Below are 20,029 nucleotides of genomic sequence, written 5' to 3' on the forward strand. Positions count from 1 at the left end.
ACCAACCAGGAGGGGCACGGGTCCATTGAACATGTGGTGGGTCGCAGCCGTCCACGCAACCTGTCTAAATCCTCGGGGGCAACAGAGTCAAACTCCTCCCAGAGTGGGCTCACAAGACTCACTGATGACGGCTCGTCCGGTCCACTGGGGGGGGCCCATCCGCTCCGGATCTGAGCGACTTTGTCTTGCAGATATGCCCCAAACTCCTCTGCTCTTCCCTGCAAGGGTGCCTCCCGCATCTCCTGCGACAGGAGAGAGCGGGTCACCCTAAACAGGGTGGCAGGGCGGTTATCCGCAGACGCAATGAGAGCGGCACAATGTCTACGTTTGGCCGCTCTCAATGCCACAAGGTAGGTCCGTAAATAGGCTCTTACCTGTGTTCGGTCAGATTCGGAGCGTGAGGACCTCCACCTGCTCTCTAGACGTCTCCTATGGCACTTCATCACCCTAAGCTCCTCGGTATACCAGGGAGCCCGGGTGGGTCGCTGCCGTAGGAGAGGTCGCAGAGGCGCAACCCGGTCCAAGGCCCCCGCCGTCGCCCTATTCCAGGCGTCGACTAGGTCCTCCGACCGAGCGCGGGTCAGGGCTACAGGTAAAGGCCCAAGCTCCGTCTGGAACCTATCCGGTTCCATCAAGTGCTTGGGGCGGTACCAGCTTGAACAAACTGGCTCCGCCTCCTCGCGGTGGAGGGTAGCGCCAGGGAAGTCCAGACGGAGACATGAGTGATCTGACCATGACAGGGGCGTAATCTCTAAATCCCCTATTCCCAGATCACTCGTCCACTGCTCAGATACAAAGATAAGGTCCAGTGTGTGGCCGCCTTCGTGTGTGGGGCCCTGAATTAGTTGGGTCAGGCCCATGGCTGTCATGGAAGCCATGAACTCCCAAGCCACCTCGGACGCTGCTCCCGTCGACGGCAGGTTGAAATCCCCCATAACCAGAAGTTTGGGTATCTCAACCGCCGTCTCCGAGACCAGCTCGAGGAGCTCGGGCAGGGCCGCTGACGTATAGCGAGGAGCCAAGTATACAATCAGCAGACCCCACTGCCTCCCTGGGCCCCATTTCATACCCAGCGACTCACACCGGGGTATCTGAGGAACAGTGAACTCCCTCGGCTCTAGACAATCCCGTATAACTACCGCCACCCCACCACCCTTACCCAGGGCCCGAGGCTGATGGAATGCACGGAAACCCGGTGGGCACATTTCCACGAGGGGTAAACCACCCTCGTGACCCAACCAGGTCTCCGTTATCCCTGCAAGGTCCAGCTCCCCCTCTGAGATCAACTCGTTAATGAGGGGGGCCTTGTTGGTCACGGACCTTGCATTGCAGAGCATCAGCCTCAGGCCCTGGCTCTGTAGTTCCCGACCACCTAGGCTGCGGGGGTTGGTACAAACGACCGGGCGTAGCCAGCAGCCACGGTCTCCCAACCGACCTTGCGATCTTTTCTTGTCCTCGCATCCCCCCCGCCCCGCGACCGTTGAAATAAAACAACCCTCTACTGGAATAACTTGTTCCCTCTCCCCCCTCACCCCGCTCACTTCCTTCGTAGACTCACCTGTTCGTCTGGCGTTGGCTTCCCTCCTGGCCTGGTTATCCCCCCTCCCCTTCCTAGAACCCCCTAAAAACACAATAAAACATTTTGATAAAAAGCCCCTCAGCTTCCTTTTCTTCCACCTCTCGGGGTTCACAAACCCGTCATCAAGGCTGGCCCTTGAAAGAGCCAGGGGCCATACCTGCGAGAGAGGGGCTTCTCGCAGGTGGAGCAGGTCTAACCTCGAGTAGATTGTTGAATATTAAAAGTCCCAGTAGGGTAAGGTGCTGATAAAACAAAGTTAATAGGTGAGAGTAGGTAATAGCCGGCAGGGCTAGGGTCTCAATGAAGGACCAAGAGTCTTAAGGTCTAGATGGTAAATAATGTCTAGATGGTAACTTCAGAGGAGGATGGTAAGTAATAGATGGTAAGTAGATGGTAAATAATGTCTAGATGGTAACTTCAGAGGAAGGGGGGGGAAATGGGAGGTATTCAAGTGTCGCAAATGGTGGAGAGAGGCGAAGATGGTGGATGGGAGAAAGATGGTTCAAATGGTCCCAGGTGAATATAAATTCCCTAATGGGTGGGTGGGGGGCTTTCTTGTCCCGATTGTTTAGGGTGGGCAGCCGCTCAGGCCTGTCCATAGCCCCGAGTGCCTGCTCAGGCTGCTCAAGCCTGTCCATAGCCCCAAGTCAAGATCTCCAGTGGCCTCAAGGCTCCAAGTCATCCCCAGCCATTATTTCCAGTGCCTCACCGGTCTTTGGTGCCTCTCCGGTGCTCTCCGGCGCTCCGTTGTTCCTTCCTTGTTTCTCCCTGCGCCCCCGATGCTGGTAATGACCCTCCGGTGCCTCCGGTGGCTCTCTGGGGGCTCTCCGGTGGTTCTCGTTCCTTCCCTTTTTGTTTTTTGGCTTTTTGGCTTTTTTTTTAAAAAAAAATTTACATTTGCCGGCGTCAACGCCGCCCGCGCAGCCGCACTGCGCCGTCGCCATGTTCACAAGCTTCTTCCCAGCCGATTGCCGCTTACGATCTTCCACTCCTTCCTGCCCTCCGATCTTCACCGACCACCCTGGAAGGCCAAAACTGGCCCAAAACAAGCCAGGGTGGTCGGGCTATCAACTCTCAGCCCCCTCTGAAATCATAGGGCCGGTTGCAGTCCTTTACCCGATCGGGCGCTCCATAGTTCACTCAGGAGGCGACCGCCATCGTTGGAAGCTCCTCCTCTATCCTTGGGCCTTGGGCTTATTATAGGAGGGCTTATTGTTTTGGGGTTGCCGGGCGGCTGCTCCCTTGCGAACTGGCTCCCGAAGAGCCGGGCACAGCCTCAGGGGCGAAGCAGCCATGAGGGGACCACGCTCACGAGCAACCGCCCGGCAAACCCCCTCTCCAGCTGGGCAGAGCGCCATTCACTGACCTAGGGGGTATCCCTAAGGCACCAAGCCACATGGCGCCCTACCCGCTCCCCAGCTCCCGCAGCTTGGCACATTCGGGATACCCTCTAGGTCAGTGCATGGAGCTCTGCACGGCTGGAGAGGGGGGTTGCACGAGCGCCTGTTCCGCCCCCACCGCATTCCAAGTATAACTTCTTCTCCGGCTTCCAAACTCCAAAACTCGGCCAGCCAGGTTTTGGAATTTGGAAGCCGGAGAAGAAGTTATGCTCAGAGCGTGGTGGGGGTGGAACAGGCGCTTGCACAACCCCCTCTCCAGCTGGGCAGAGCTCCATGCACTGACATGGGGGGTATCCCGAATGTGTCAAGCCACGGGAGCTGGGGAGCGGGCAGAGAGCTAAGTGGCTTGGTGCCTTAGGGGTACCCCCTAGGTCAGTGAATGGCGCTCTGCCCGGCTGGAGAGGGGGTTTGCCGGGCGGTTGCTCGTGAGCATGGTCACCTCATGGCTGCTTCGCCCTGAGGCTGTGCCTGGCTCTTCGAGAGCCAGTTTGCAAGGGAGCAGCCGCCCGGCAACTCCCTCCTCCGGCCAGGCAGAGCACTGCTCACTGACCTAGCAGTATCCCGAAGGCGCCAAGCAATGTGAGCGCCTTTCCCCCCTCGCTCCCGTGGCTTGGCACCTTTGGGATTCCACTAGGTCGGTGAGCAGTGTTCTGCCTGGCCGGAGGGGTGGGTTGTCCAGGGGGCTTATTTTTGGGGGTGAGCTTATATTTTTGCCCATGCAAAAAATGTGGCAAGGCGTTTCAGGACAGGTCGTATTTTTGGGGAAACACAGTTCAGCAACAGAGAGCAATGGTGGCGCAGTGATTGGAATGCAATATTGCAGGCTAATTCTGCTGACTGCGAGCAGTTCGATCTTGACTGGCTCAAGGTTGACTGAGCCTTGCATTCTTCTGAGGACTCAAATTGTTGAGGGCAATATGCTCTGTAAACAGCTTAGAGAGGGCTGTGAAATGGTATGTGTCTAAGTGCTATTGCTAGTGCTATTTTTTCCCCATAGATTCCTTTAAAAAGAGAAGGATAAATCAACTCTCGAAACATTCGGCATAACAGGAACACAAGACTTAAATGTAATTTACCATTTTAAAGGTGAGAACTAATCCAGGACTTCATAGTAATTGCCACATTAAGTAAAGATCATAGAATCATGATGTTGGAAGGACCTTGGAGATCTAGTCCAATCCTCTACCCAGATTATGGGATGGAAATCCAACTCATTTAGACAACAGCAGGCTAGGGAAGGTGTATGGAATTTATATCTGGTTTTGAAAAGGAAGTGGGAAAGATTAAACAAATACTCAGCTCTGGGAAAATATAAAGCACAAGAAAGAGGCTCAGAATAGCTCTATCTGGACTGTGTTGTTTAAAAAGGGGCAATGAAGATTTGGGGCATTCTATCAAGATTCTGTTAGTATAATTTTACTTAATGTTTCTTCATGTGCTCAACTAATTAACTTAATCAGTGCTTGAACGAGAAGTCAATTCAAAAATGTTGTCTCTTTGCTACCACCTAACGGTTGGAAGGTCAAACAGTAGTCACAAAGTGGCTTAAGCCCTGAAATAATTTAGCCCATCTAAGGTTTAGAATTGAAAATGCACTTCAAAGAATTGAGCTCTTGAATTTCTAAGGCCTGCCTAGTGCAGAATTCCCATCACAATAGCCACAAGGAGTTCTTGCCAATAGAATGGGAAAGAAAAAGGGAGAAAAAGAGGATGTGGCATTGTGCATGCCAATTAAAGGACACTTTTCACATACAGTAGTGGATGTTGGACAGATGTTGGAATATTGCACGTCAACTATATATACAGTTTGGACAGCCAAACCACATGGGCACATAAATGTGTGCTGTGGGGCCAAGAGGAACTCAACTGGCATCATTTTCAACTTGCTCCAAAATGCAAAAGAAAAACAGCTCAGCAGCTGGGCTAAGTCTAATATGAAGCATTGCACTAAATATGTTATTTGGGTATATTCAAACTTAGCAGCAGGGAAGTAGGAAGCGGTCCTAAACTAGGATTACCATATGGGCTGCTAAAGTCCAGTCAATGTGGCAGAAAAGTGATACCAGTTACCTAGTGGGTATTCAGCTTTAGCCTTAACTAACTTTCAAATATCAGGAAGTTGTGTCACTATTCTTTGCAATATTTGGATTTGTCCTTCCACGCCAGAATACTAAAACTATATACAGGGATGGCTGCAATCACATACCTTGGATGTGATTCATGGTTCATTGACTTAAGTAGAAAATTCTGAAGTCCCTGGTGTGCTCTGAGCTTGGTTGTTTGCTTGCAGAGGTCCAAAGTCCAAGCAAACATCCATGGTCAGAGAGCACTAAGGACTCCACAGTTCAATCCTACTCTACATATATTCTCTTTTATTAGAGGTCTCTGTTCATTAATATACGGTTTCTAAAATAGTCCACCTGGATCTACCACTGTGTCATAATGTTGTTAAAGTTGATCTCAAAGTCACTTTACATTTCCTTACATACATCATTCTATAAGGAAGAAGTTTCAATCAAAAGGTCTAAAAGAGGCGAGGAAGTTGGAAATACATATACAAGCTGATATTGTTATGTTATTATTATGTTCACAACATTATGAAGCAACAGCTTCTAGTTCTTAATGAATGAAGGCAAATATAAGTGACACAGGAAAATGTTGCAGGATCCAAACTGATTCGGTCACTGGGACCAGAGATTTTGTCTTCCGAGCTTTCGGACTTGTGCTGGAGCCCATCTTCAGGGAACTTCTCTGTAGCAGAGTGTGTCCTTTTTGTGTGGTATTTATAGTGCCTGTTGTGGGTTTTTAGATGTTGATTGGGGTGTGTTGATGGCTGGCTTTTAAGTCATTAGCTGTCCTTTCTTTCTGCTGCACATTTCTCTAACTTGACAGGTTGTTTGACCTGAAGTACACTGCTGCCTCCATTTCTGCACAGCAGGTTTAATCTGTTAATTGGTTAGAGTCCGGCACTCCAGGCTACTACTTCTGACTGCCAACTAACTGAAATTTGGCAGTTCAAATCTCACCAGGCTCAAGGTTGACTCAGCCTCCCATCTTTCCAAGGTGGGTAAAATGAGGACCCAAATATTGGGGGGCAATATGTTGACTCTGTAAACTGCTTAGTGAGAGCTGTAAAGCACTGCAAAGCCAGTGGTGGGATTCAGCCAGTTTGCACCGGTTCGGGTGAACTGGTTGTTAAATTACCCTCCCCCCGGCTATCAAAATGGATCCTTGGCGCTATGCTGCAGTGGAGAAATGGGCAACGGAGTGGCCGGTGAGAGGGAAGGAGAAGGCCGCTTTCCCTTTCTTTTCTCTCTGCTCCTCCTCCTTCCTTCTGCGGCCACTCTGTTATCCGTTTCTCTAGCACAGCGCCCAGGATCCACTTTGATAGCGGAGGTGGTGGTAGTGGTGATGGTAATAATTTGTCAGGTGAAACTAACCCCGCAGTCTCTCCTACATTGGGCCCAGCTTTGATCGTGCTGCCAACTTAATTCCTCGCCCCTTTCACTTTTGCCCGCACACTGATCAAAACCCCCTGCACACAGTTCCACAGGGAGGGGGGAATCCCTCCCTCCACTTCCCCCCAATTCCTCACTTTATTACAAAGCTCTCGGGAGCATGAACTCCTTGTCTCTATGGTAAACCCCCCTCCTCGTTCCTTGGAAACCTCACCTCTTAACGGTGTCACATCCCGAAGACTGAAATCTCTGTGAGACCAACATGCAGACAAGCACCCTCGGAAACAGCCTTTTGGCAAAGGGTGGGAATTTAACAACCGCCCAGAGTCAGATTAGCCATCACAGGAAGCTCGTCCCACATGTGCGGCACAGTTGGAGGATGGGGATGGGCCATGCCTCCCACAACAGCCAACCCGACCCTGGACGAACCGGTTATTAAATTATTTTAATCCCACTACTGGTAAAGCGCTATATAAGTTTAAGTGCTAGTGCTATTACTAATATCACTATGGGGTGTAATACATATTGAATAGTTATCAGGGTTGTTTTTTGTTTTTTGATCCAAACTCGTCTGTTCAGTTTGGGTCCACTTATAATTCCAGCAGTGTGTCATGGCCCAGGTATTGATGGCTTTGATACCACCATTCAATTTTGTTCGTACCAATTTTCTCACTCTATATATATATATATATATATTCCTCAAATTTTTAACTTGTTCATACTGTGTGTTTTTCAAATGTAACATGCCCAGATATTTATATGCTTCATCCTGATAGTTCCTGATGGTTCGGTCATTCAGTATTTCAATTCCATTATTGTTTGTGATTTTACCCCAATTTATTTTTACTTAGAGCATAGTTCTGTAGGTCAAATTCCATTGCTATATCTGAATGGGAAACTACTATATGTGAATACTTTAAAATGGGAAATAAGGAAAACTGGACTCTTTCCCCTCTGAATAAAATCCCAGGGATGAGGAAATGCTATTACTGGATAAAAGTTTTACATGACTCCAGTGTCATTCTCGGCATTTCCTGAACCTTCTTCTCTACGTTCAAAAGTGGACATGAACCAGTATCCCAATATCAGTATTGGGCATTAGGACTGAGGCAGCTGGAAGTTGTAATTCAGCAATATTTTGAAGTCCCAATGCTTCCCAAACGGCTTTTGATGATGACACTACCTCACAATTCAAAACATGGTGAGCCACTAGGGAACTGTCTTGCTTATTCTAATAATCAGGGAGTTTATGCCCACATCTAGTTCCCCAAACCCCCGGACCCTAGAAGTGATTGAATTGGACATAGGAGCAGTGGTGGGATTCAAAAAAATTTACTGCCACTTCTGTGGGCATGGCTTGGTGGGTGTGGTATGGTTTGGTGGGTGTGGCTTGGTGGGTAACTGTAAAATCTCCAGTCCCACCCAACTCCAGGGGAAGGTTACTGCAAAATCCCCATTTTCTCCCAATCAAGCTGGGATGCGGGAGGCAGAGAATAGATGGGGGTAGGGCCAGTCAAAGGTGGAATTTACTGGTTTTCTCAACTACTCAAAATTTCCACTACCGGTTCTCCAGAACTGGTCAAAACCTGCTGAATACCACTTCTGCATAGGAAGTGTTGCCAACTTTCGCACACACACAAGCCGACTAACTTAAAATCCAAAGACATTCAACAATAGTGAAGGTGGGAATCAACATCGTATTGACAATATTATGAAATGCAAATATTTGGCTACAGTTTGATGCATTGCCAATGAAGTTAAATATTTAAAATCAAAATCACCTCATCAACAAAAGGGGGTGGGGGTTGTCATCATTTTTGGGTTTTGCTGAGTGGAGTCCAAAGCCCATTACACTCTCATTTATTTATTTACAATGATGTTCAGAACTTCCCTTTCTGCTGAAATTTCCAAGAGAGCAAACAAGAACTCGGTGAAAAGTTTCAACGCCTTAAAATCAAATACGTTAATTAAAGAGTCGCCAAAAGGAGCTTTTAAAACGACAATAAAGAAAACACATTATCTGTTTTCCTCTCGAGAGAACAGAGGTGTTTGGCATTTAAATGACAGGAGAATTGATCCTGGAAAATTCCTGTGGCTAATGTTCATCTCAGAATTGTGCTGTGCGGAGTCTTTTGAGAGGTTTTAGGTGGGGCACTATGTGGTCTTGTGGGCAAGAAAGGGCAGCCTGCTTCCCTTCCATGAAATCCAAATGAAGCTTAAACCGATGTGTAAGGAAACGTACATCGTGCTGTGAGGGGCAGGATGACCCTGTGCATTAGAACAACCTGGTCCTGATTATTTCAAGCTGAGCTGCAAGCAGTCCTCAAATGACAACCATTTGCTTTATAACAGTTCAACACTTGTCTACAGGGATGACAGGCTGGAAAAAAGGGACTTACGACACATCCTCAAAAGTTACAACTATCACACTGACTGCCCCCATGATCATACCATTGCAATTCAGGTGCTTGGCAACTGACTCGCATTTACAATGGTTGCAGTGTCTTGCTGCAACGTGATCACAATTTGTGACCATCCCTGCTGACTTCCAACAAGCTAAATCAATTGGAGAGGCAGAGATTCACACAACGAGCCTATGATTAGGTTAATGATCGCAGTGATTCCCTTAACAACTAGGGTAAAAATCAGGTCTGGTCACATGACATTTGCTTTACAATTGCACCAACCTATGACAGAAATCCCAGTTTCAGTTGTGGTCATAAATCAAGGACTGCCTGTATTTTCATTTGGTTCATGAGATCAGCAACTGCAGCAACCTTGCCAGCAAGACTTTCCACAGAACATTGGAGGGAGTCAAACCGGGTTCTGTATGGTCCACCATGTTTAAGACCACAGAGTACTTACCCATTAGAAAAACACCTCCCTACAAATAAAACCTGCAACAAAAAAGGAAAATAGAATTCATTTGTTACAGTTTATCTCTATCTTTTTTACCATAATATTCTATAGTAGTGCTTGACTTAACAGCAGTTCATTTAGTGATCATTTGAAGTTACAACATCACATTATGACCGTTTTTCACACTTACAACTGTTGTAGCATCCCCATGGTCACATGATTTATATTCGGATGCTTGACAACTGACACATTTATGACAGTTGCAGTGTCCCGGGGTCATGTGATCACCTTTTGTGACCTTCTGACAGGCAAAGTCAATGGGGAAACCAGATTCACTTAACAACCGTGTTACTAATTTAACAGCTGCAGTGATTCACTTAACAAACGTGGCAAGAAAAGTCGTAAAATGAGCAAAGCACACGTAACAAATGTCTCACTTATCAACATAAATTTTGGGCTCGATTGTGGTCATGAATTGAGAACTGTTTACTCAAGTAAATTGTATACGAAGGAATGTAGAATTGACTTTGAAAATAGAGAAGGATGCAGTATGCAGTTAAGAGGTACTATCAGAAAAAAATTAGGCAGCCATGAGAATGAGAGAAGTGTGAGAAAAAAAATCAAATTAACCCATCATTGATGTTGGGTCAGAAAGAATGTTGAGACAAATTTTCAGGATTCTTTTATTCTACTTTACTTCCAGGCCTGGCCTACCTCAGAGAACCGACGACTCAGGGCTCTGAATCTTTAGCTACTTTGGAAAAATCAGCAAAAGAAAATAAGGAATGGGGATAACACAGTCTGCATCAAGAAACTCAGATTTGGAGGATAGGGGTACTTCCAAAAAGAAGTATAAGGTGTGGCTTATTTTACTATGTGTGTTTGTGCGTGTGTGTGTGTGTATATAATGGATTAAAATGTCTATCAAAATAAAAAGTGATCAATGTATGCAAAGGATATATCAAGAAGACTCCGATATTTGGATATCAGGCGAAAACAATTCATCCCATCTGTTATGCATGTGAAACTTCAGTGCACCAAAAATACTGGCGAAGAACCCAACTTCAGTAGTAGCAAAAATATGCTCCACTTAACAACCTGAAAGCCAGTCCCTTTCTTTTTCAGATGGTTAAATGTGTGGATACATTTTTTTTTAATATTCTGTTGTTCAGCACAGCAGCTGAAGAAAAATAACTATGCAGGATCCATTCTGGGTGGGTCACCGGGACGTGAAGTTTTGTTTTCCGAGCTTTCGGACTCGTGCTGGAGCCCATCCTCAGGGCCACACTCTGCTAGAAAGAAGTTTCCTGAGGATGGTCTCTAGCATGAGTCTGAAAGCTCAGATGACAAAACCTCTGATAGTAGTGACTGACCCAGATTGGATCCTGCAACATGATCCTGGGACACGTACATTCACCTTCATTCATCCTCAAGTTTTTTGTACAGCAGATAACAAATGCCTGTAAACACTTTGCTAAGCTATTCCCCCATTTTTGAAGGCGGGTGGAGAAGGGGAAAAAATAAGAGCGGAAAGAAATGTTTCTAAGGCTGCAAGTGATTCAGGATATTGCTTAGCAGTGCAAGGCTGAGAGCAATTTTGACACAACAGATTCAGCATCACAGCTTTAAGTAAAAGGCATTACAGGCATTGGCAGTAACTCAACCAATGTCTCTAGTTGCCGCTTCGTGTATATCTGAAACCCATCCTGATATATGCTGAGCACTGAGAAAAGCTATATTTGGATCAGATGGTGGCAGGGAGAATATACCGTACCACCCTTTTTTTTATTGCATGTTCAGGTAACAAACTGGGTGTTGCAAAATTACTAAGTAAAAAGCTACACAGGTAAAGTAAAGATAAACATACAGCACACGCCAGTGCAATTATGGAGCAAACCAAACAGACTAACATCTGTACACACCTATGCAAATGAAATAACATTACTCCCTCCCTCCCACAACCTTACTGATTTCACACACACAACAGAAATCTAAGCTCGATTGGAAGCTGTGCATTTTCTTCTCAATGATGAGCTGTTATTGAAACAACTGATAACCAGTTAAACAATGCAAAACAATATATATCCCCCATTGCAGCTGCATAACAAACAGTACTGAGAGTTATAGCTAAAGTAAGTATGCTTCTTTTATCGATTCAGAACATAATGGCATCAGTGAAGTGGTCTGACGGCTATGATTTTGGAATTGTCTTTTGTCTATAATTGGTAACATCCAGAAGAGGTGCACTTGATGGTAGGTTGATCACAACCTGTGTGTGTGTGTGTGTGTGTTGCTATAAGTCATTATCCCCACTGATACATACACCAAATGTGTGTGTGCATGTGTATGTGTTTGTGTGTGTCAGCCTGAAATAATTTACAATTTCTGTTAATAAAGTGGAATAACTCTAGATATGTAATCAGAAGTTCAGGATAACCACGTTTTCCTGGGTAAATAAATCTAACACACTTACTACATTGCTAGAATCTGATGCCTGGGGACATATCCAAATATTGCAAACAAATAACTACAATAATCTCTTCTCCCACCAGCACACTGTTTTCAAGTCTTAATTTAATTGTGATCTGTGTATTTGCTTCCCAATCACAATCTCCTTGAAACAATGGAAAAAAAGGATGGTCACTCTGACTCCCCCCTTATAGCTTTGACAATAACATCAAAGAAACAGCAATTTTCTCCACATTTGCTCATTATTTTCTAGATTTCTTTCCTTCATTGTTGTTACAAGCAAAGGGAGCTGAAGCTGGGGAAAAAACTTCCACTTACTTAGGAATAAAGAAGTACCTACTGTCTAGTCTGCTGATAAAATATAATGCAATTCTTATAAAAGAAGCGGATTCTTCTCGTAAGTGTAGGAACTTACCCACTGTGGTGCTTAAAAATTTGTGAAACCTTTTGAATGTTTCTGTTTCTGCATAAATATAACCTAAAATGTGATCTGGCAAACTAAATAAAGAGAACCAAATTCAACAAGTCAGTCAAAACCACGTTCATGTATTTATTGAGGGAAATTATCCAAAGCTACATATTGGTGTGGCAAAAGTTGTGTACCCACCTTCAGTAGCAATAACTGCAACAAAATATTTTCAATATCAGTTGATCAATCCTGCACATCAGGATTTTTAGCCCATTCCACCTTACGGAACAGCTTTAACAGAGAGATGTCGATGGGATTCCTCACATGAATTGGCTGCTTTCAAGTCCTTCCACCATATTTCTATAAGGTTAAGGTCTGGGCTTTGACTTGGCCATTCGGAAACATTAACTTTCTAGTCTATTAATCACTCTTTGGTTGTATGACTTACGTGTTTTGGGTCATGGGCTTGCTCCATGATCCACTTTCTCTCGAGCTTCGCTCACAGAGAAATACTCTTGACGTTTTTCTGTACAATTTGCTGGTACAGTTCAGAATTCAATGATGAGAAAACCATTTTAGTCCAGAGGTCCGCAGGCCCGAAACAGGATTCTGCCACCACCATAGATGGGATAAGATTGTTGCGCTGGAATGCAGTTTTTGCCTTTTGCCAAGCGTAATATTTTTAGCTGAAGCTGAAAAATTCTATTTTGGTCTCATCCATCCACAGAACATTCTTCCAATAGCCTTCTGTGGTTTTGCAAATTGTTAAGTGGGCAGCGATATTATTCTTGCAAAGTAGCAACTTTCTCTTTGCAACTCTACCATGCTCAGCATTGTTGTTCATTATTTTCCTGATGGTGGTCTCATGAATACCGACGCTTGCTAATGCAAAAGGGGCCTTTAGCTCCTTAGATGTTATCCTGAGGTTGAGATCTCTCAAGGTATATTACGTACCTTGTTTTTGAAGTGATCTTTATTGTTCAAACAGTCTTGGTGAAGATTGCAATGATGTTGAATTGGCATTTATACCCAATCAGTCTCATAGTGGACTCGCAAAGTCTAAACTCTTTGGAAGTGGTTTTGTAACTTTTTCTAGCCTGATCATAAAAACACCTGTTTTTTGGGGAGGTCTCCTTTTAAAGAAATCTCCTTTCTTTAAACTATGACACAGTCGTGTTCTGAAGATCAGACTTTAGATACTGAATACCCAGAATTCTATTCTTTAAATAAGGCAGCACCTCCCACATTCCCACCTGATTATCATCCAATTGACTAACATCTGATTCTAATTTCTCCTTCAAGTGAACTGATACTCCTAGAACAGGGCTGTCAAACCTGCGGCCTGCAGGACGGATGTGTATTGCGCTGGCTATGCCCACAACCAGTTTAGCGAAGGGGGGAGGAAGTTGCGATATGTCACATAACAATACCATGACATACCCCTAAGTTAGTAATTGAAGTAGTATATATTTTAACTCATTTAACTGGGTCCTCTTTATCAAGTTTTAGATGTTTCAGGTTATATTTATGCATAAATATTGAAATTTCAAAAAGTTTCACAAACTTTTAAACTGAGATGCCACACTCAATTTACCTAGGTTCCCCCTTCACAATAACAGAGCTGCTGCCATAAGGATATTGCAAGTCTATCAATTGTTCTCTGATGGTGAAACATTCTAATCAGCTCATAGTTTAAGAATAATATTGTTTCCAATAAGTATAGTTTATTGATAAAGGAAAAAGGATGGCAGAACTTAGGGGCAGAGTTAAAAGGGGATCAACAAATCCCTATGTAGCCACAAGAGTACTAAGTCCAACTCCCCTTGAATGCCGTTGACCCTTATCTAACTCTAAGCAAGTGTCAACCATTAATTGAGATTCCTTTGCATAGGCTTTTAGCAATAAACCAGTTCAATTGAACCTTCACACCTCCAAGACTATGAATCATGCCATTTGGGGGGACAAGGGATGTGCAAAAGTTTTGAGAGATCTGTGAGTAGAAGAGGAAGGTTGTAAATAAAAGTGCATGCCATATTCCTCCTGCAGTCCAAAGTTTACAGATTTCCCATCAAACACCTGCTTGACTTCAAACTTTTTATTATTACAAATGTATATTATTTTATTTTTAAAAATCCACACAGAAACAATTCAAAATAATTACAAAAATTAAAATACTGCAGATGCAATGAATGAAAACATAGTTTTTGACAATCTATCGAGAGCAATGTAAGGACATTTTAAAAAGCACAAATATTTAATGAGGGCAAAGTTTGTTGGATTCTTTTAGTTGCGAATGCCCAGTACAACAGTTCTAAATTTTAAGCCAATTATTAAACAGAGCCAGGGAAGGTAAACTTTGCTGGGGGATGTTAGGAACTACATTCCCCATATACATATCTCTACTCACCTTTCATCTGCACTACTTGAGCAAGGCCAAGTTTGGAAATTATGTTGGACAGTTCCTAAGTAACTAGCTTACTATTCTTCTTACTTATCAATAAGAAAGTCAATTGAGATCAATATTGCTGATAGTGGGTAAAAAAAACCCTCCAATGATTAAAGTTAGGAGCAGGGAGGTTTTTGTGTACATTAAACAGTGAGCCTGGAGATGCTTTTTAAGAAGTTAAGACATAGACTCATACAGTTATATCCCTCTACATCTGTCCTCTGATGAAATTTTTCCCACCAACAGCACTAATTTTCTCTCCCTGTGGAGTGATTGAGGAATCCTCAAAAGACTGGGGGGTCACAAAGATTAAAGAAAAAAGGGTTTGCCTCAATAACACTTTACTGATGAAAAATATAGTGATGTAATCATTTCTACTTAAGTGTGAATATGCCATGGAATATTAACAAGTGAAAATACAATTCTCCACTGGGGACATTGAAATATCTACTGCAACTGTCTAATTGTCTGTCTATCCATCCATCCACATCTTCAACAGGCAAAAACTACATTGGTAATCATGGGTTATTACTGAACTGAAGAGACATTAAAGAGGACACAAAAGGATATAACAAAAACAAATGCAAGAACTAAAGATGAATATGTGAAGTAATGCATAAAATTGAAGGCAGGCGATCTTCCACAAATAGTAATACATGAGCAAATAAAACAAACAAAAAGACAAACTACTTACAGATATAAAAATTATTAAACTGCTGTTCAAAAGGGACACTTTCAGTCCACATTATGTAATACTTTTTAGTGTCTACTGAAGACAGATATTTTTTGAAAAAACAAATTAAATATAATTAATTTATTACTAAATATGTAGGAGATAACAGTGCATTAAAAGACTTTCCCCCGCCCAATAAAGCAATACATATTACTCTGATGGCAAAACAAAGATTACACATGATCTTATATACAGTATGTTTATTTTTGTCTTAAAACAGTTATCTTTACTTAATGTTGCTTAAGTACCATCAATGAAGATTATGAAGGGGAACTAAGCTTATTACGTTTATATAAAATATTATACATAATCAAATACTTCAAGCTTCCACTTCCCTAACAACAAGATGTTTGCCCAAACTCCCCCCCCCGGCTCCCTCCCCCCCCCCCCGACCAGATACAGTGTCACAGATACAGTGCAGGACTTGCAGGTTTCACATGATTCTTCCTTCATTACACAGTCTGTGTTACCGTTCATGTCATCCCTGCTTTGCTAATCCAATTTTCTTGGCCCTTTTCTTTGAAAACCAGAGAAGAGAAGCACTGCAGAATGTTGTAGCAAAACTGGTCAATTGCTTGATGTCCACTTCCAAGAGCCAATGAGATAGCGACATGAAAATGTTAGGTTTAAAACAAAGCTGCACAGTTATGAACATTTCTGTGTCCTGTTTCCATAACATACAACACATATTTAGTATACAATGTATTTTGATTTGTTAAATTCCCCTGAAACAAAGCTATCTCACTTTAGCCCTGCAATACATGAGACACTCATCATATTATACACAAATAGTTCACTCCTATAGGCCAAGTATGCCGCAAAGCCAAGATACAAATAGAGAATGAGTGCAGTAAACATTTCAAAAGTGTAAACCTATACTTTCATCTATTCCCCTGTCAATGCTTATTTGGAAGGCCATGAAGTATTGAGCACAGCTACATATGTATGCACAGACGCTGCAGGGAAATGGAGCACAGCAAGCCATTATTTTCCAGCAAATATGCAAATATATGAATACAGAGTATAAACATGGCCATATTCAAGGGGATCGGAAGCTCATGGAAATAAAGCACATTCAACACAGGTTATCACACTGCATGCACAGAGGAAGCTATATTTTGACAGAGCTCACAATAGTTGCAATTGCAACAAGAAAAAGGCTGGAGTAGCAAAAAGAAAAGTGGTTGCTCATAAGCTGGTCAAAATGAAATTTAATAACCTTCTCAGCTGCTGACCAGATATTAGCTTGAATGAAGTAAGACAGATAAAATTGGAGACGTATGAAAGAAAAGGAATGTTTTCACTGAAGGTTTGTATGGAAGACACAAACTCCATCCAACAAAACTAATTTAGACACATGATATGCAAAATATTACAAAAAAAATTTAAAAAATTTCCGAGGAGAAAGATCCAGTTATATTTCTTCTAAAATAAATTCCTTGTTATTTCATGAATCCGACACCTCTATTACACTTAAAATCAAATTTTCCCGTCCAAGCAACTGGATACACTATCTAATTTTTTTTATTACTATTTGTTTATTTATATCCCACCTTTATTATTTTTACGAGTATCTCAAAGCGGCAAACACACCCAACACAAATTTATATTGCAGTCTTAGTATAAAGTTTTAACTTTTGTTAGAAGGTTCTTATATATAAGAAGAAGAAAAACCATGAGGCATAAGCTTATGCTGTATAGTGTAAATGCCCATAAAATGCCTATATAACCTGGTTTCTTCCTCCATCTCTCTTTTTTAATAATTATTTTTAAAATACTGAGTGCTGCTTATTGTATATACTCTAAAGTATATATCCTTTTACATTTAGTGCAATAAAGTTAGGGCCTTGTATGCTTAAAAAGCTTCCGCACCATGATGAGCCAAATTCCACACAAGGAAATTGAATTCTACAATTTGTACAAACAACACAAATTTGCATTGATATCTAATTATTCCACGTTAAGTAGTTGTGGGGAAGTAATAGTGATTACCCCTGGAAAACCCTATTCAGTTGCATTCCTTCACATTCTAAAATGTTAACTAGGAAATGCTTAGTTTACGTTATATTCATATATAGAAAAAAAGAAAATCTAGTTTAAAAAAGAAAAAAAGTCAGAATATGGTGAATTCAACGATGAATTCTAAATGTCTGAATAAAGCATACTACCTTATTTATGTAGTTTAAAAAAAATAGATGGGGGAGGAGTTGCTTCATAGTCTATGTTGCTTCTGTTCACAGATACTATAACTAGTAATTAGACAGCAAGTCTCCAGTATATAGGATCTGTTCATAAGCTTTGTTATTTTTCATGTGAAGTGCTTGTCCAGGATCACAATATTACTTCAGGACACTTCAAGTCAGATCTTAGGGCAGAGACAGGCAACCTAGTGCCCTCCTTCAGGTGTCCTGAACCTTCATTCTTAATCATCTTAGCTAGCACAGCCAATGGCAAGGATTATAGTCCAAAACACTGGAAGAATAGCATGGAGTCTATTCCTGTTTTAGGATTAAAAAACATTTCAGTATAGCATATCTTATCTATCACATCTAATCTGGATCAATCATTGCAGTGACACAACAACACCAGATGCGTATTGTACATGAGAAGGCCAAGCAACTTCAATACATTGTTCAACTACTCCTTTTTCAGTATTTGATCTGCTTCAACTGGATAATGAAGGAATAACAGCAACATCAATAATGGCTTCTCAAGGTTCATGATTGCAAGTCTTCTGCAACTAGGCAGATACCAATGCAAGAACAAAATTATTAGTCTTTTAAGGTGCCACAGCACATTTTGTTTGTTTTTGCTGCAAGTTTCAAAAATCAAAATTCACTCAAAGTCTAGGTAAGAAACAAATGAAAGATGCACATATATATTAGAATACACTTTGTCCCTCTACCCGGCCTCCCCAAAGGAGTGGCAAAGCCTCCTTTGCCCTTTATCCCATTGATGCTGAACCCCAATTGTAGAGATTCAACACAGAGCAAAGACACCACTGCAGGTAACAGATAACCACTAAAGAAGACACTATAGACAAATTTGTTCTACTGGAGCCACAAAGGTTGATGTCTTCTGCTTTGTTTCCATACCTTAATATAAAGCAAAGCTTCAGTCAATTCACTTGGAAGAAAATGACCAATCATCTATGGGATGCTCATCTGAATGATAAAAGAAACATTCATAATCTTCTGTCTGGTGTTCAATCCAAACACATAACATGTAATAGCTGCTGCAGAGACTTGGGTTGTATATTTTTCTTTTCTTCTTTTTTTTTTAAATATCTCATCTGAAAACTAGACTACTAAAAAGATAATAAAATACTCTGGAATAGTAAAATCTGCTGTTCTTGACATCCATGAGCAAAAGAGTAATATCCTGTGAAAATAACATAGTGCTTTTAAAAGGTGCATTATACCTGTATAGCTAAACTGGTCTGCCTAGTAAAAAAAATTAACTATATACACGCTTGAAAAGCCCAGGAGTTCAAGATTCCAAAAATTTAAAATCCTGGTAAAAGGATTTGGAAAAGGTTAGATTTATGGCAATTACTACAACACGAGAAAGGTGCACCAGGAATCCTTCAACAATTCCATAGGTTAAAGAAGTTTAAGTGCTTGGTTCAGATCAGATCGAGTAACCACAATGGAACACATGCGAAAGCAAGCTGAAGGAAAACTTCACAAGAATCTCCTTTATGGCAAAAAAGGATAAAAACCGTCTCTTGTCTTAAAATAATTAGTAAATAAAAAGTTTGTAATTCTAAAATCTGCATCACAATTTGCATTTTTTTTTTTTGGTTCTTCTCATGGTTATGAACTTCATATTGCTGGAGTCCACTCATTGTTAGTTCATTCCTTTCTAACACCCTTTATGAAGTCTCTTTAGTACCGGTGAGATTGGTGGGACGGATGGTACTGAGAACTCTGCTGAGATGATGTTGAATAGCCCATTGTATTCTGGGACTGAGAAGATCCCTGAATGTTGCTTTGGTAACTCAGGCGTGAACTGGAGTGCTACAAAAAAAAGCAAATAAATAAATAAATAAATGTTTTTATGAAGCAGAACTGTTTTCATAAAAGAGAGGGTGGAGGATGGCCATAAAGAATTATTGCAGCAAACTCCCTCTCATTTTCTTTGGATGGGTTTAAGTACAGAAATGAGACTGTCATGTCCGTCTTTCCCTGTCTTCCTAACTTCTGCTTTGTCCATGGAATATTTAGCTATTGGTAATAGAGAAAACTTAGGCTGAATAATTAAAAGTCAGATGCTAATATTATGCTAATATCAATCTATCATATCTTTAATTTCGGGTGTGTTTCAAGGTATTGGTTACCATCTTCAAAGCGCTTCATGGGACCTAGTTACCTGCGGGATCGCATCTCACCTCATATATCCCTGTGACCAATCCGCTCCCACAGGGAGGGACTCCTCCGGGTGCCGTCCACTAAGCAGTGTCAACGGGCGGCGCCCAGTAGAGCCTTCTCTGTGATGGGCCCAACCCTCTGGAATGACCTTCCCCCCGATATTAGAATTACTACCGACCTCTGCTCCTTCCGACAGAAACTTAAGACCCACCTGTTCCAATTAGCTGGCCTGGCTGATTTATAGTCCCACTTTCAACCTCCTGGCAAACACCTTATTTTGGGGTAATTTTTAAGGATAATTTTAAT

At 42.3% G+C, this 20,029-nt stretch overlaps 1 protein-coding gene across 1 annotated transcript in view; it reads right to left on the reverse strand.

The window, feature by feature from the left end:
- Positions 1 to 14,260: 14,260 nt before the first annotated feature.
- Positions 14,261 to 20,029, reverse strand: part of CDK19 (cyclin dependent kinase 19) — a 102,032-nt gene continuing 96,263 nt past the window's right edge. The window contains 1 exon segment of the mRNA XM_081941499.1: positions 14,261 to 19,372. Within this exon segment, the coding sequence (XP_081797625.1) occupies positions 19,241 to 19,372 (132 nt within the window). The 3' untranslated portion in view covers positions 14,261 to 19,240.

Source organism: Natrix helvetica, assembly GCF_964273705.1.
Source record: "Natrix helvetica genome assembly, chromosome: 2".
NCBI classification, from domain to species: domain Eukaryota; kingdom Metazoa; phylum Chordata; class Lepidosauria; order Squamata; family Natricidae; genus Natrix; species Natrix helvetica.